General features: G+C 52.6%; 1 protein-coding gene across 1 annotated transcript in view; it reads left to right on the top strand.

Annotated features, from left to right (window-relative positions):
• Positions 1 to 14,390, top strand: part of ZC3H4 (zinc finger CCCH-type containing 4) — a 20,712-nt gene extending 6,322 nt beyond the window's left edge. The window contains exons 2-14 of the mRNA XM_054999059.1: positions 1,155 to 1,371; positions 1,920 to 2,030; positions 2,358 to 2,580; positions 3,179 to 3,321; positions 3,471 to 3,567; positions 3,793 to 3,929; positions 4,042 to 4,158; positions 5,956 to 6,067; positions 6,346 to 6,455; positions 6,571 to 6,938; positions 7,179 to 7,459; positions 7,633 to 7,884; positions 10,282 to 14,390. Of these exons, the coding sequence (XP_054855034.1) occupies positions 1,155 to 1,371; positions 1,920 to 2,030; positions 2,358 to 2,580; positions 3,179 to 3,321; positions 3,471 to 3,567; positions 3,793 to 3,929; positions 4,042 to 4,158; positions 5,956 to 6,067; positions 6,346 to 6,455; positions 6,571 to 6,938; positions 7,179 to 7,459; positions 7,633 to 7,884; positions 10,282 to 11,765 (3,652 nt within the window). The 3' untranslated portion in view covers positions 11,766 to 14,390. The remainder of the gene's footprint in view (positions 1 to 1,154; positions 1,372 to 1,919; positions 2,031 to 2,357; positions 2,581 to 3,178; positions 3,322 to 3,470; positions 3,568 to 3,792; positions 3,930 to 4,041; positions 4,159 to 5,955; positions 6,068 to 6,345; positions 6,456 to 6,570; positions 6,939 to 7,178; positions 7,460 to 7,632; positions 7,885 to 10,281) is intronic.

Below are 14,390 nucleotides of genomic sequence, written 5' to 3'. Positions count from 1 at the left end.
GTGGATCTTCTGCCTTAATGGATTAGCTGGTCTTTGAGAAATCTTCTGGCATTTTCACTGTTCAGCATATAAACATCAGAAGGAAGTGAGGAAGGGGCCTGACTGTGTGTGCATTCAGGTCCATCTTGTCAAACCAAAGGGGGAGAGGGTGCCATGTCCCTTCTGGATGAAGGGTGCAAGTAAATACCTGCTGGGGGCGCCAGGTGTTCAGAAGAGCATAGGTTAACTTTAAAAACGACATTTGGATGAGAAACTCGGAGACGTTTTTCTTAGCCTCCTTGTGAACAGATCCATCATCCTCATTGAAACCATGAACCGTGTTCCTTGGCTATCTTTTTCAATAATTGAAAAGGGCGATAGTGCCAGCTTCAGGGTTATGCTTAAGGGTGCTTGTGGGGCTTTCTGGGATTATGTTTGTGATGCTTTCTAAGCACATATGGAAGAGCACATTATTTATTAGTTAGCAATAACAAAACAATATTTTTGTCTTGGAGAAGAATGAAGTGCTTCCTCAGCAAATGGTTTTCTGGCTTGGGATTGAAGATGGAAGTGCCAAGTAGTTCTGCTTTAAAAAAATCATTAGAAGGCAAGGAGAGAAAATTATACATCCATTTCAGGCTTCAGGCACTGCTCTACTAGGTCATAGATCCAGAGGAGTTAGCCGTGTTAGTCTGTAGTCGCAAAATAGTAAAGAGTCCAGTAGCACCTTTAAGACTAACCAACTTTATTGTAGCATAAGCTTTCAAGAGCCACAGTTCTCTGACAAAGAGAACCACAGTTTTCTGACGAAGAGAGCTGTGATTCTCAAAAGCTTATGCTACAATAAAGTTGGTTAGTCTTAAAGGTGCTACTGACTCTTTTCGATTTTGCTCTACTAGGTGGGCTTTTTGAGTTAGGGTTCCTTTAAAACACACTGTAGAGGCAGCCAAAGGATAATTAAAGTTAATATCAGTTTCTGTTCAGATAAGAAATGCTTGAAATAGTACGGGTCTTTTGTTTTTTATTTAACGGAGAAGTTCCATTTTTCCAGTCATGGACAAATGTGAACCATTCAGGCTGTGGCCTTTGGTCTTCAACGTGGTTCTCAATTTTGAAAGCTTTCTTGGTTTCCATGCTCCTCCCAGCCAAGTGATTCTGATTTTTTTACTTTTCAGGGAGGATGGGGAGCTGGAAGAAGGGGAGCTGGAAGATGATGGAGGTGAAGAGCCTCATGATGTTTCAGAGCAACGGGAAAGGAATCGAAAAGAAAAAAATGAGAAGCATCACAGTGACTCAGATGAAGAGAAGACGCACCGGAGGAAGAGGAAGCGGCGGAAAGAGCGAGAGAAGGAGAAGCGAAGGTCGAAAAAGAAAAGGAAATCCAGGCACAAGGTGGGCTTGGTGTACCAATGTGGAGGGAGACAAGCCGTGAGGGTGTCTGATTCAATCCCCTCCTCTCCTCTCCCACTTATCCACGTCTGGAGGAAGGGGGCTGCACATAGAGTGAAGCCCTAGCGGCTGATCTAGCAAAGCTGGGCGTATGTAATAAATCGTTATTGCAGAGATGTACATATAATAGAGGCATGGGGAAAGCCTGTAAATAAAGAAGAACTGAGAGTAAGCTAAAAATGAACAAAGCAAATGGTGGCATTTGTAAAATAATGGAAGCGGTTGAAGGCACTTATTCCAGGAGCTCAGTTTCCCACGGCATTTGGCACTTTTGAAAACTTCTTGCTTCCTCTCCAAGCTCTGTTTTCTTGGCCCCTGAGGAGATAAATAGTACTTCTCCTGTACTGAGAAGGGATGAAATTTCCACCTGGGCAGAAAGGACTTTGCACCTCAGAGGAGTCCAGCCTGTTTAAAGACCACAGGTAGAAGCCGGAACTGAGTGAATAAAGGGAGTCTTTGGTAGTCAGTAACGGCTGTGTCATTCCCTGCAGCGCCATGCCTCTTCCAGTGAAGGTTTTTCTGACTACAGCGAGGATTCAGACTTCAGCCCTAGCGAGAAGGGGCACCGGAAGTACAGGGATTACAGCCCTCCCTACTCCTCCGTAAGTAGCTGACATTCTCCTGGCCTTGGCCAGTGACGAGATCAAGGACGCTGCCTGCCGGTACAGCCTGGTGCTGCTGTACTCTAGCTGTTGCTCCCTCGGGCCTCTCAGTTGGATGTGTTGGGCAGTGCCAGGAGAGCGGAGGTTGCCAGCAGAAGCTTTGCTGTTCTGGCCTCCACATCAGAATAAAGCAGGTGGTAAATCATTCTGAGGGAAGGATGATTTCAGGGGAGAAGGTGGCGGGTTTGTTAGGAGGCATAGGAGGCCTGGGCATAGTTGGGGGCTTGTTGCTTGTTCCTTCATAACCATTCTCATTTTTCCCTTCAGTCCCACCAGCAGTACTCCTCTTCTCATAGCGCCCCAAAGAAGGGACATCCCAAAACGGAAAGCAAGAACTACCCTGTGTACTATGAGGACTATGAGAACGAGGGCTATGGTGGATATGAGGGAGAGGATGATGAAGACATGGGGAAAGAAGACTATGACGACTTTGCCAAGGAACTGAACCAGTACCGGAGAGCCAAGGAAGGAGGGTCACATCGGGGGCGAGGTATGATGGCTCCTCTGCTAAAAATCACCCCAGATTTTATCAGGCACTTGGGGTACCTCCTGGAGGCTCCTCGTTTGCCGAAGGAACATTTGGAATGGGGTTAGGGTTAGAAGTGTTTGAAAGCCATCTGACTTGGCAGTAAGGGCAGACTTCCAGGAGGTATTTATATGGCTGCTCTGTGGGGGGCACCCACTGATCTGTGCCTGATCAGTGAGGAATTTTGTAGACTCTTGTCTGTCAGCTATCCTTTTTGCCAAGAGAATTCTCCAGTCACTTGTTCTGGCAGGCCGATGGACAGATTGGCAGCCGGATGGGAGGTGGTTTTGCCTTGTGGTTGCCTGGTGCCTGTTGCGTCTGCTTCTTGCTCTTCCTTATAGGAAGAGCTGCATCGCATCTACTGGTTCACAAAGCCTAGATAGACTCAGAAGGAGCTGGCTATGTGATTAGTGTCTTTTGCACTGGAGCATGAGAATTCGACTGGGCCCAGTAAGAACAGAGAGAGAGAGGAATGCTTTTTGTGAGAGAGTCCATACTTTGACTTGTTACGCGCTGGAGCTGGTTGAGCAACAACATAACAGTGTCTTGTTTGTGCTGGCAGGAGGCCGTGGCCGAGGCCGAGGGTACCGTGGCCGTGGAAGTAGAGGAGGAATGAGAGGGCGAGGCATGGGCAGAGGTGGCCGGGGCAGGGGACGAGGAGATCATCCGGAGGAGGAGGAAGAAATGTATGAGGAGGAAATGGAGGTGAGCCGGAACAGGGGCCCTCTTGGGTGCCCTGCCAGTTACGTCCTAGTTGTAAACCTGGTCCTAGGTCAGAGGTGACCTGACGGGACATCAGACAGACAGACAGACAGACAGACACACAGTTGATTCACCCTCTTTCTGCCTTGCAGTACTGTGAAGGAGAAGAGCCTGCAGGGGAGGACGAATATGATGACTATTCCAAAGAGCTGAATCAGTATCGGAGGAGCAAGGAAGGGCGGGGGCGAGGTATGTGCCTGCTGGTGTCCGCTGGGCGTCAAAAGCAAGAGGTTGTTGCTGGCAGGGAAACCGGCTGGGTTCCAGACCTTGCAGCCTTTCCTGCATGTTCTGTGGCGGCTGTGCTGCCTTGCCTCCTCTGCTGGGGCCAGGCACTGAGTGGCTTGCATGGTCTTGGAGCTGACGTTGCACCATCAGCTCTTATGGAAGGAAGTGATCTTGTTGGCATTGTTTCAGGATTAGGTCGTGGCCGAGGTCGTGGCTCCAGAGGGCGAGGCAAGGGGATGGGCCGGGGGCGAGGGCGTGGCAGAGGAAGCATGAGCAAAGGAGGGGGGATAAATGAAGAGGACGACTACTACGATGAAGACCTCGGGGTGAGCAGCTTGTCTGGCAGAGGCCTCTTTGGCCTGGGCCCTCTGGGCTTTCCCCTGGCTTTGCACGCTCAGGCGCTGCCTTCCTTTCTGTGACCTGTCATGGTTCTTACAGGACGGAGGAGGCTGCAGTGGAAATTACAGGCGAGGTGACCATGAAAAGTCTCACCAGCAATCTGATAAGAAAGGAAAAGTCATCTGCAAATACTTTGTGGAGGGCAGGTGCACCTGGGTAAGAAGGGGGGGAGACCGGGTTCATCCACTAATGTCGCTGCAGTGCTCATAACGTGGAGCATCAAGGCGAATCATTATTATTATTTATTACATTTCTAACTCTCCCTTCCCGCAAGTGGGCTCAGGGCGAGGTACAACAGATTATAAAAATATAATACAAATATTACGGTTGAGGCCAGCGCCAGGACCATCATCGAGCCTCCCACTGGTCTCCGGCATTCGAGTATGGCTCGTCTGTCTGTCTGTCTCCTCTTTGTATGCTGGAGGCAGGAATGTGTAGCCGACCATCGGAGGTTTTTGTATACATACGATTTTAATTGCTGTTGTAAAATTTGTTATAAAATTGTATTTTATGACTGTTGTACCCCGTCCTGAGCCCACTTGTGGGGAGGGCGGGTTAAACACCGAATAAACTAAACTAAAACTAAACTAAAACCATAAAACAACAGTTTAACTGTTCCAAGATGGGGTCAGTTCCAGATTCCTGCCCATCAACATACAGGAGAAGGGAAGCGGACAGATAATGTACTGCAACCCATACGTGGGTCAGCTAACGAATGGGCATTACATAGCCCCGTGCTGTACCCATATGTTGGGCAGCCGGCCGGTGGACACTGTGTAACCCCACCCTTAGTGGGAGGCTGGTGGGAGGCTCAGCGAGGATCTCATGCTGGCCTCAACCACACGCCGGGTGGAACGTCTCCGTCTTACAGGCCTGTTGAAATGATAGAAGATCCTGACGGTCCTGATGGTGTCCTCAGACAGAGAGTTCCACCAGGTTGGGGCCAGGACCGAGAAGGCTCTGGCCCTGGTTGAGGCCAGCCAGGGACCCCCCGCAGATGTTTTCCAGCTGATCGGAGCGTTCTCCGGGGCACATATGGGAGAGGCGGTCCCTTAGGTATGCAGGTCCCGGTCCGTTTTGGAGAATTAGGAGAAGGGGTAGCTGCGGGGGCAGTCTGACTATTTATTGTCCCTTGGTATGGTCTGCATCCTGGGTGCTCCCAGCCAAAAAAGTACGAAGCAAAACAATGCCAGGAGAAAGAAGGGCTTAATGCAGACTCCCCGCCCCCCTGCTCCATGCCCAGAAGATGGCAAAAAAACCCTCCCAGATCCCTAGCCAAACTAGCCTGGGGAAAATGGTTTCCTGACCCCAGAGTGGTGATGGGCCTTACCTTGGGCATGTAAGAAGGGGCCACAAGAACTAAGCACCAAAACTAAGCCCTTCTTGTCCTCCCTCTTGTGGTCTGCCTAGAGAAGGGCTTTGGCTGGAGCTACAAGTCAGCTGGGTACTGTGCCCAGGCCGCAGAGCTCGTCTGAAACCCACCCTTAGCAGAGACAGGGAAGGTGCTGGCCTAAGGCTGTCCCCTGGCTTCAGTTGAGATGCCAGGCAAACACAGTATTCAACACCTCTATTTCTGACCATTTCTGTCCCTTGTGCCTTTGGCATTCTGCTGATATTACAGGCATAGATCTCTTACTGAAGGGTGTGGGTTCTGCTGGCACAAGGGGACATGTTAGCTGTCCTATACATTCATACAGTGGGCATAACTCAAGGGTAGGACTGTGCTGTGTGCTATTATTTCCACCGCAGCTGCTCTTTTTTTGATATGGATGTTGCTTTTCTGCTGGTCATGCGATCATTGGGAGACGCCATGCACGGACACCCACGCATGCTCCCAGGAGATGCTGAAACATCATTTTTGTGTGTTCCGGTCTCCTGGATTTACCAGAAGCATCTTACAGGCAGCGTTCTTCTGGGCGACCCTCACGTGCCTGGCATTGTCTTTCCTGGCAGGGGGAGCACTGCAACTTTAGCCATGACATTGAGCTACCAAAGAAGCGGGAGCTGTGCAAGTTTTACATCACAGGCTACTGTGCCAGAGCAGAAAACTGCCCCTACATGCATGATATCCTTCCCACGTGTTTGTAGGGTTTTCTCAGCTGGAAAGGGGCAGGCAAGGCCTAGCACGGGCATTTGGCCTCTGCAGCCACAGCAGGATGAAACCAACCTTTTTCGGAGAGAGCTGGAGGGAGGGGGATAGCTCAGACCCTCAACTTTTGCAGGAGCTGTGGAAGCCCTGGGCTGACAGCATCCTGCCTGGCCATGTGCAGCCTGGTCCCCTGGCCTGGGCTTGTGCTGTGACCCTTGGAGCAAGTGTCTTTCCTTAATGCCGCTGCCTTGCACGGGACTTCCCTTGCAAGCTCTTCCATACGACTGGGAACTGCATCAACGGAGGTGACTGCATGTTCTCTCACGAGCCGCTCACGGATGAGACGCGGGAGCTTCTGGAGAAGGTGAGCCAGGGCTGAGAGGTTTCCACTGGGACCAAGGGACCGGCCTGCGGACGGGCTGGGGTGGCCGTTGGGGTGTGTGCGGCCTGCAGAGAGCTTCCTTTTGCTTGTGCCTTAGATGCTGGCTGATGATGCTGAAGCAGGGGCAGAAGACGAGAAGGAAGTGGAAGAGCTCAAGAAGCAGGGCATCAACCCCTTGCCCAAGCCCCCTCCTGGAGTGGGCCTGCTGCCCACTCCCCCTCGGCCCCCAGGGCCACCAGCACCAACCTCTCCCAACAGCCGGTCCATGCCTGGAGGCCCGCCTGCTCCTCCACCCCCTCCACCCCCCCTCCCGCCCCCAGGAGCCCTGCAGATGCCCCCTCCACCCCACGAGCCCCTCTCACCTCAGCAGCTGCAGCAGCAACAGGAGATGTACAAGAAGATCCCCTCCCTCTTTGAGATTGTGGTGAGGCCCACAGGGCAGCTGGCCGAGAAACTGGGTGTCAGGTGAATCCCTTCTTCCTTCTGGGGCTGGCTTATGGGTTGGGGAGAAAAGCAGTGCAGTGCAGTGCAGTGCACTGGTGGGATTGCAGCAGTGCAGCCTTACCTGCTTCAGTTGCAGGCCCTGCGTGCAGGGTGGCTCCCCTGTTTCCTCCTGCCCACGCTGTGTTGCTTGCCCTTTTCCCGGCTTCTCCACTGCAATTGCCTGCACCTGCCTTAACCCTCCCCCCACATGCTCTCTTCTAGGCATCCTGGTCTGTCGCCACCTCGCTTCCCTGGGCCAGTGCATCCCGACATGTGCCCCGATATGCCTCCCGACATGTGCCCGGACATGTGCCCGGACATGTGCCCTGACATACCCATGGGTCCCGGGATGAACCCTGGCCCTCCCATGGGCCCTGGACCCCCAATGTTGCCTTTTGGTCCAGAAGAGATTCCGCCTGGTCCACCAACACCAGACTTCTATGATGGCTTCTACCCACAGCAAGAAGGTCTGGAGATGGATCCCAACATGATGGGTGGCCCAGGTAAACCGGGAGTGGGGCTAGCCTGCTTGGGGGCGGGCAAGCGCTTGTCAGGCAGTTGTGGCTAGCTGGGTGCGCTGCTCTCAAACAGGGCTGTGCTGGCTGTTTCTTCAGCCCCAGTCCTGGTGTGTAGCATGTTGCCACCCCAGGCTCTTTGCTTGCTTTCTCCATGGCAGAGAGCTACGGGAACTATGAGGAAATGGATGAGCTGCATGGAGAGAACATCTTTCCTGACCCCTCTTTGGAACCTGAGGCCATGGGCGAGGGAGTCGCCCCGCGGTTGACAGCACCCTGCAGCAGTGTTCCCGACTTCCTGCCGTCCACCCAGAGGGCCCTTTACCTGCGGATCCAGCACAAGCAGCAGGAGGAGGAGGAGAGGGCTCGCCGTCAGGCAGAGGGCTGCAGGCAGGAGCGGGAGCTGGAGGAAGGTGGGCAGCCACAGCCGCCTGGGTCGGAGGGGGGAAGGAGTTCCTTCCCCTTTCCTGTGGCCAGGGTCACCTGAGGATCTGGGCTGGCATTGATGGCCAGGAAAGACATCTGGGGGGCCGGGCGCCATGAGGATGTTGATGCAGTGCATTCTCTGCTAGGAATTGTTCGGAAGGGTGTTGGAAACAAAAGAGCTGGCAGCAGCATAATGCCGTTGCATGGATCTGTTGCGTAGCCCTGTGTGGAAGACTGTCTGCAGTTCTTGTTGTCTCTTAAAAAGGGCATCGCAGAGCTGGAGAAAGTATAGAAGAGGCAACCCAGCGGAGCACAAGGTTGAATCACTTCCCCTGTGACAAAAAGCTGAAGAGCTTTGGGGCGTTTTAATTTAGAAAAAAGAGAGCCAGGTGGGAGGCACAGCGGAGGTAATAGAAAATTAGACAGAGAAAAGAGACAGTAGGACCGCACCGCACCGCACCGCTCCGCTCCCTCCCTATCAGAGTAGTGCTTAGGAGCCCCCAGCTGCTAGTTTCAGAGAGGGCTGGGCCCTGAAGGACGCCCGCTGCCAGTGGACTAGCCTGAATGTCTGAACGGGATCCTCCATGTGAAGAGACGGTGTGCGTCTAAGTGCCATTCGCAGCGTGGGAACAGGGAGAAGCCTTGTCCTCCATGCCCAGAGAGCTTCACAGGCTCTCGGGGGGCATCCAGACGCTGGGCAAGAGGGTCCTCCTGCTCCGGCAGGGTCAGGCTTTGGGTTTTCTGTTCTCCACTCGGCTGCCTTCCTGTGCTCTCAGCTTGCTCCCGGGACTGTGCCCGTCGTTTTTGTGGTGGTGGTGGCGGCATTGAGTGGTTTTCTTGAGTTCCAGCTGCCAAGAAGGCAGCCCCTCTCCACGGGCACGTCCATCACCTGCCATTTGTGCTTGACTAAGGCCTGGTTCTGGCTGAAGATGGTGAGCCGGTACCTGGGGGGTAGGGGGCGGGGGAGGGACTAATAGGATCGCCCCAACGCCTGCAACATTCAAGCTCTCCTTGTAGAAAGTGGGTTGTCTGGAAAATTTCTGGAATCAGTTCTGTGTGAAGGTTGAGCGAGCAGCCGGTGGCGTTCGGGGCACAGTTCGTAAGGTTCAGGCTGATCCTCAGCAGCTGCACATCTGAAAGGGGATCTGTGGTGTGTTGCCCCTTTTATGATTGCTGTATTATCCTACCTCCTGACCTTTCTTTGTGTTCCCAGAAGGCTTTTACTGCCCACAAAGGCTGTTGCCTTCGTTCTCTCTCAGTTTGGCTCACAGAATAGGAAGGCTTAGTTACAGGTGATGGAATGACCAATCAGTGTGTGGAGGTGGTGGTGAGGTGGTCTGAAGAAACGTTTCACTTCACCAGAAATAGAGCTTGCTTATAAGTGCATTGGCATAATGGCTTCCGAGTAATTCGTTAGTGTATTTGTGTCAGAATACTTCATTAGCATGATAGTTTCAAGACAGGGACAGACCTTTAAATGTTTGTAAAAGGACTCAGTCACAAAGACTTATTTTTCCCCCGTTGCCCCTGAGGCTGATTTCATCCTCTCCCCTTAGTGCTTCACTCCCAGAATAACTCCCCTCTCACACATGGACACCAGCTGACTGCACTCTTCCCTCCAGTCCACTCTGACTAAACTGCAATTTGCCCCCGTCTCCTCAGCACAGCTACTGTTGAATCACAGCATGCTTCACTCACCTGTCGAGCCCCCCTCCTTGCTTCAGAATTTTTACAGTAAACGTTCATTCTTATCCTCATATTGGTATTAGAGAGTGCCCTCAAGTCATAGGTGACTTATGGTGACCCCTAGAGGGGATTTCATGGCAAGAGACTTACAGAGCTAGTTTGCCGTTGCCTGCCTCTGCAACCCTCGTCTTCGTTGGAGGTCTCCCCTCCAATTACTAACCAAGGCCGACCCTGCTTAGCTTCTGAGATCTGACGAGATCAGGCTCAGTTGGGCTGTCCAGGTCAGGGTGAACTGCATATTACTTAGCTGAAATAAAACAGATAAGAAATATTCACAATATTCACATGACAAAACATTACAGATTCCCTTTTTCACTCTTTCTGCTGCACAGAATTTGGTCCAAAAGTGTATAAAAACGTGCTGTTGGTGACTGTTCCTGAAGGTTCACTAGAATCTGCCCATTTTCTCAAGAAAACTTTTTCACTTGGGGTTATGATGTTGAGCAAAGGGGGCTTAGTCATTTTCCAGAGTTCTGTTCCTTGCCTGAAAGTCATAGAAATGGGGGAAAGTGCCCATTGAATTCAGCCTCCTGGAATCCGTAGCTCCTTTCACACAGGTTTCTTGACCAGTTTCTGGCCCGTAGGACCAGGGCAGCACAGGCTCATCCTCCTCCTATCCGTTGCTCTCCCCGCTGTAGGTGATCCTGGCAATTGGTACTCGAGTGACGAGGACGAGGGCAGCAGCAGCGTCAGTTCCATACTGAAGACGCTGCGGCAGCAGAGCTCCAGCAGGCCCCATGAAGACACACCTGGCAGCACCGGCCCTGCCTCGGCCAGGAGCGATCCTCGTCTCCAGAAGACCCAGCCTCTGGGGGGCAGCCGACCCGCGGACCCCCGCCTCCTGCGAGATCCCAGGCTTTCTCGAAACATGGAACCGTCTGCTCCACCTGGCACTGGAGATCCAGGGCCCAGTGACCCGAGACTGGCACGGCACATCCCTCCGTCCGCCCCTAAATCAGAAACCTTGCATTCCAGCCCCACTATTAGCCAGAAGGCTGTCACAGTTCCCGAGGAGGAGGAAGGGGAGAGGGTGCTAAGGGAAAAACCGGTCACTATCCCCCTGGAGACGTCGCCAGGCCACACCCAGAGGGACCCTCGCTGTCAGCTGCAGCAGTTCAGCCATATCAAGAAAGACATTGTCCTGGTCAAGCCCAGTTTTGCCCGTGTGGTCCTTTGGAGTCCTGAGGACCTCATCCCGTTGCCTGTCCCAAAACAGGAGTTTGTTCCTGTCCCAGCTGCTCTCCAGTCCCTGCCTGCCCTAGATCCACGCCTGAACCGGCCACAAAACACCAGCCTTTCTGACCCAAGGCAACGGGCTACAGCCCCTGCTGAATCCTCCGCTGCCTCTGGCTCGGGACTCCCAGACTTTGAGCTGCTCTCCAGGATATTAAAGACAGTCAATGCAGCTGGGGGCCCAGGGCAGAGCGACAAGCCAAGTGACCCCCGGATGCGGAAAGCCCCCACAGATCCCAGATTGCAGAAAGCATCCGAGTCAGCTGCCCCCGTACCCTCCAAGCCAGCCGAGGCAAACGCCCCAGCAGCTGGCCCCGTGGCCGGCTCTGAGGCAGCCCCTGGCATAGCTCCCTATGACCCTCGGCTGCTGACCGCGGGCGGGCTGAGCAGAAGCGGCAGCCAAAGCAGTGTCCTGAGCGGGATAAGCCTCTACGACCCCAGGGCTCCAGGCTCCTCTGGCTGCAAGACCCCAGCCGAACCCACGGGCGAGGGGAGCCCTGCCACCAGGGTCCTAGAAGGTGGCAAAAGCAGCAGCACCAGAGGCAAGGAGCCCTTGTTTGTGCGTCGGTCAGCTCTGGACCAGCCCGAAGCAGAGAAGCCCGGCACTGAACCTGCCACTGACAGATACAATAGCTACAATCGGCCACGGCCGAAGGTCGCCACAGCTGCGGCCACCACGCCTGCCACCGAGACTGCCCCCCAGCCTGGCATTCATAACCTCCCTGTGCCCCCTGTCTACGGCATGGTGAAGCAAGCCACCAAGTCTGGAGCGGGCAGCCCATTTGCTGGAAACAGCCCTGCCCAGGAGGGGGACCCGCCGCAGGATGCTGGCTCTTTAAAAGATGTTTTTAAGGGTTTTGACCCCACGGCCTCCCCGTTCTGCCAGTAGTATTGAAAGACTTGCACGTGCAGCCTTGGACCAAGGGACGCAGGCAGTGTTCGTGAGGTTTTTCTGTTGCATTCATGCTCCCCTTGACCAAATCACCTGTATAGAAGTCCTTCGGTTTTTGCCCATTGCTGTAGGGTGTCATCTCCAAGCTGTGTCGTAAGCAAGTAATCAGATTACCTTGAGTAGTACTAGGCAGTATTGTCTGATGCCCCGAGAGCTCCTTCTCGGACTTGAAATCATTCAGTGTCTTCAAATCTTCTTTGGGAAATTGGGCCAGACCCCCTTTTGCACAGCAGGAGATGGCCAAGCCCCGCTGCCCCGCTTCCCTCTTTGTGTATTGTCTGTGGGATGGAGGTGAGACTGGGTGAAGGAAACACAGTTCCTGCCTGTTGCTTGGTGGGATAAAGCCGACAGCCCCGCTGCTCAGTAGAAGATATGTATGTTTGTTTCTCATCTATAACAAAGTATGTGTATCATAGCCTTTTTTAAAAATCTCGTGCAGTGAAGATTACCATGGAGAAGTAACCATGTTGGATTATTTTTGTAATAGTGTTGGATCTTGTTTTTCTGCCATTCCCTGGAGGTCCCTGGGCTGTGACCAGATCCACCTGGGCCTGAACAGGGTGCTATGTCTTGATAGGCAGCCTCTTTATAAAACTGAAGCATTCTACCAAAAAAGAATTTGTAGTATTGACATTAAATTATTGCTATCCCTCTGGTTTTATTTGTTACTCTGCGCGCATCTAAATACAGCAGGGAGTGTTGGGGCTGTGTGATGGGCAGTCAGTTCTTGAGCAGATGGTCTCACAGACCTTTGCCCTAGATGAGAAGGGACGAGCCATGCGGCGCCTACGTGGCTGCTTAGCTGTGTGCAAACCAAGTTAAATTGTTCTCAGGATTCATTGCAGTCTGGCAAAGTGAAGTGTTGCAGAAGGCTGCAGTCTTGGGATAGTGTCAGGAAGGCAGGAGCCTAGCGCTGGTTTTTCAGAAAACATGATGTGAGAGTGAAAGGGGAGCTCTGGGCCTGTGTTCCCCTTTACAGTTGTTTAACTGGTCAATCAGAACCCATTTCCAGAAGACACCAGACCCTCCGTGATACACCACCCCTGGCCCGGTGTCATTCTGGCTGCCCGGCTTTCACCCTTCCCAGGTCCATCTCTTTTTTCAGATGACTTCTTTGGCAAAGGACAGCATCTTACTAACTTTGTGCGGAAAGATTTTGCTCAGGTTGTACCTGTGTGAGTGCCTGTGTGGGTTGGCCAGCTGTCCCCGGCTGCTGTTCCTCCCTTCCTTGTCTTAGGGGCAGGATCTTGAGGCAGGAGAAAAATGCGCACCAGTTTTGGGGGGGGGAATCTGAAAAAGTATTTCACAATAAAGGTGTTAGCTGTTTGAAAAGTGTTTCAGTAGGCATAAGCTGGAAGCATCCAGTGAGTCAGGAATGAGGTTCCTGTGCCCCTTCTGCCTGGGAGGTCTGCTCAAGGGCCATGGGAAAGGCTTCTGAGCATTGCGTCTGTCTTAGGAAAGGGTGTTCACAGTGCTTCGACCAAGGCTGCCCTTCTGGCACCACTGCGCTGCTCCTCAGAGAATGGATTTCAGTGTCCCATGTGATGCTGGTTTTAAATATGTTGTTCTCTGCGTGTGTGTGATAGATGGAGCTTGTCTGCTGCAGAGGTCTGCCTGGTTGTGAGCATGTCTCTGGGACAGTCACAGGGGAACTTGTCCAGCATGCTTCTGCGTGAATCAACCAGCTCATCCCCTTGGTAAAAAGTATCGAAAGTTTGGGAAACAGCCCTGAGGGAGGAGTCCATACGGGAGACTGGGGATTGGTGCGATTCATCTAGTTAGAGCCCAGACTTGGGGGGGGGCAAGGGCCACAAGGGTTCCTTCTCCCCCCTTCGCTGTGCCTCTGACTGCTCCTCTTTAGAGCACACAGTTTGAATTGAAAGGCGGGCGTCTTCCTGCAGGGCAGGGCATCAGAGTTTTGCATAAGCCCCAGCTTCTTCAGGTGGGAAGAAAGAGTCACATCCAGTCAGCTTCCCTTGGAAACCTGAAGCAGCTAAACCTGTCACCTGCCGTAAAAACTCTAGACGGATCTGTGCCGATGGCCCAGTGCACACTCAGTAAGCCTGTGGCAGTTGTGTGGATCTGGGGAGAGCAGAGCTCGGAGCAGCCTCCCTGAGCGACAGTCGCCAGGGAAGCTCTGCCTCCGGGACTAGAGTGGCTTGGTTGGCCGAGCCGCCCCTGGCAAGAGAGTTCCTTGGCGGTGATTCTGCTTGAGATGACCTGTGGTTTGCCGGGGACACTTGTACAACGCAACTGACCTTTTGTAAACACAACTGGGAAAAGCTCTTCAGTATATAGCAAACTACAAAAGTCTACACTGAAGTAAAGCTTTCTCTAATTGACAGATTTGACCATTGGCAGAGCTTTATAAAAATGCTATAAAATGTAAATATTATTTGAAATGGAGTTTGTATATATTGTACTGGTATTTTTACAGTGACATTTTTGTTGCATGGCTCTGTTTTCTTTCTTTTTTATCACACACTTGTCTTCCAGCAATGTCATCCAGACGTGAGTCTCCTATCAGTGTACTGCTGACATTAAATGATGCAGTGATTTTAA

Source organism: Eublepharis macularius, chromosome 15 (assembly GCF_028583425.1).
Source record: "Eublepharis macularius isolate TG4126 chromosome 15, MPM_Emac_v1.0, whole genome shotgun sequence".
NCBI lineage: Eukaryota > Metazoa > Chordata > Lepidosauria > Squamata > Eublepharidae > Eublepharis > Eublepharis macularius.
The sequence above is the reverse complement of the archived record's forward strand: the minus strand, read 5'-3'. Positions and strand labels throughout refer to the sequence as shown.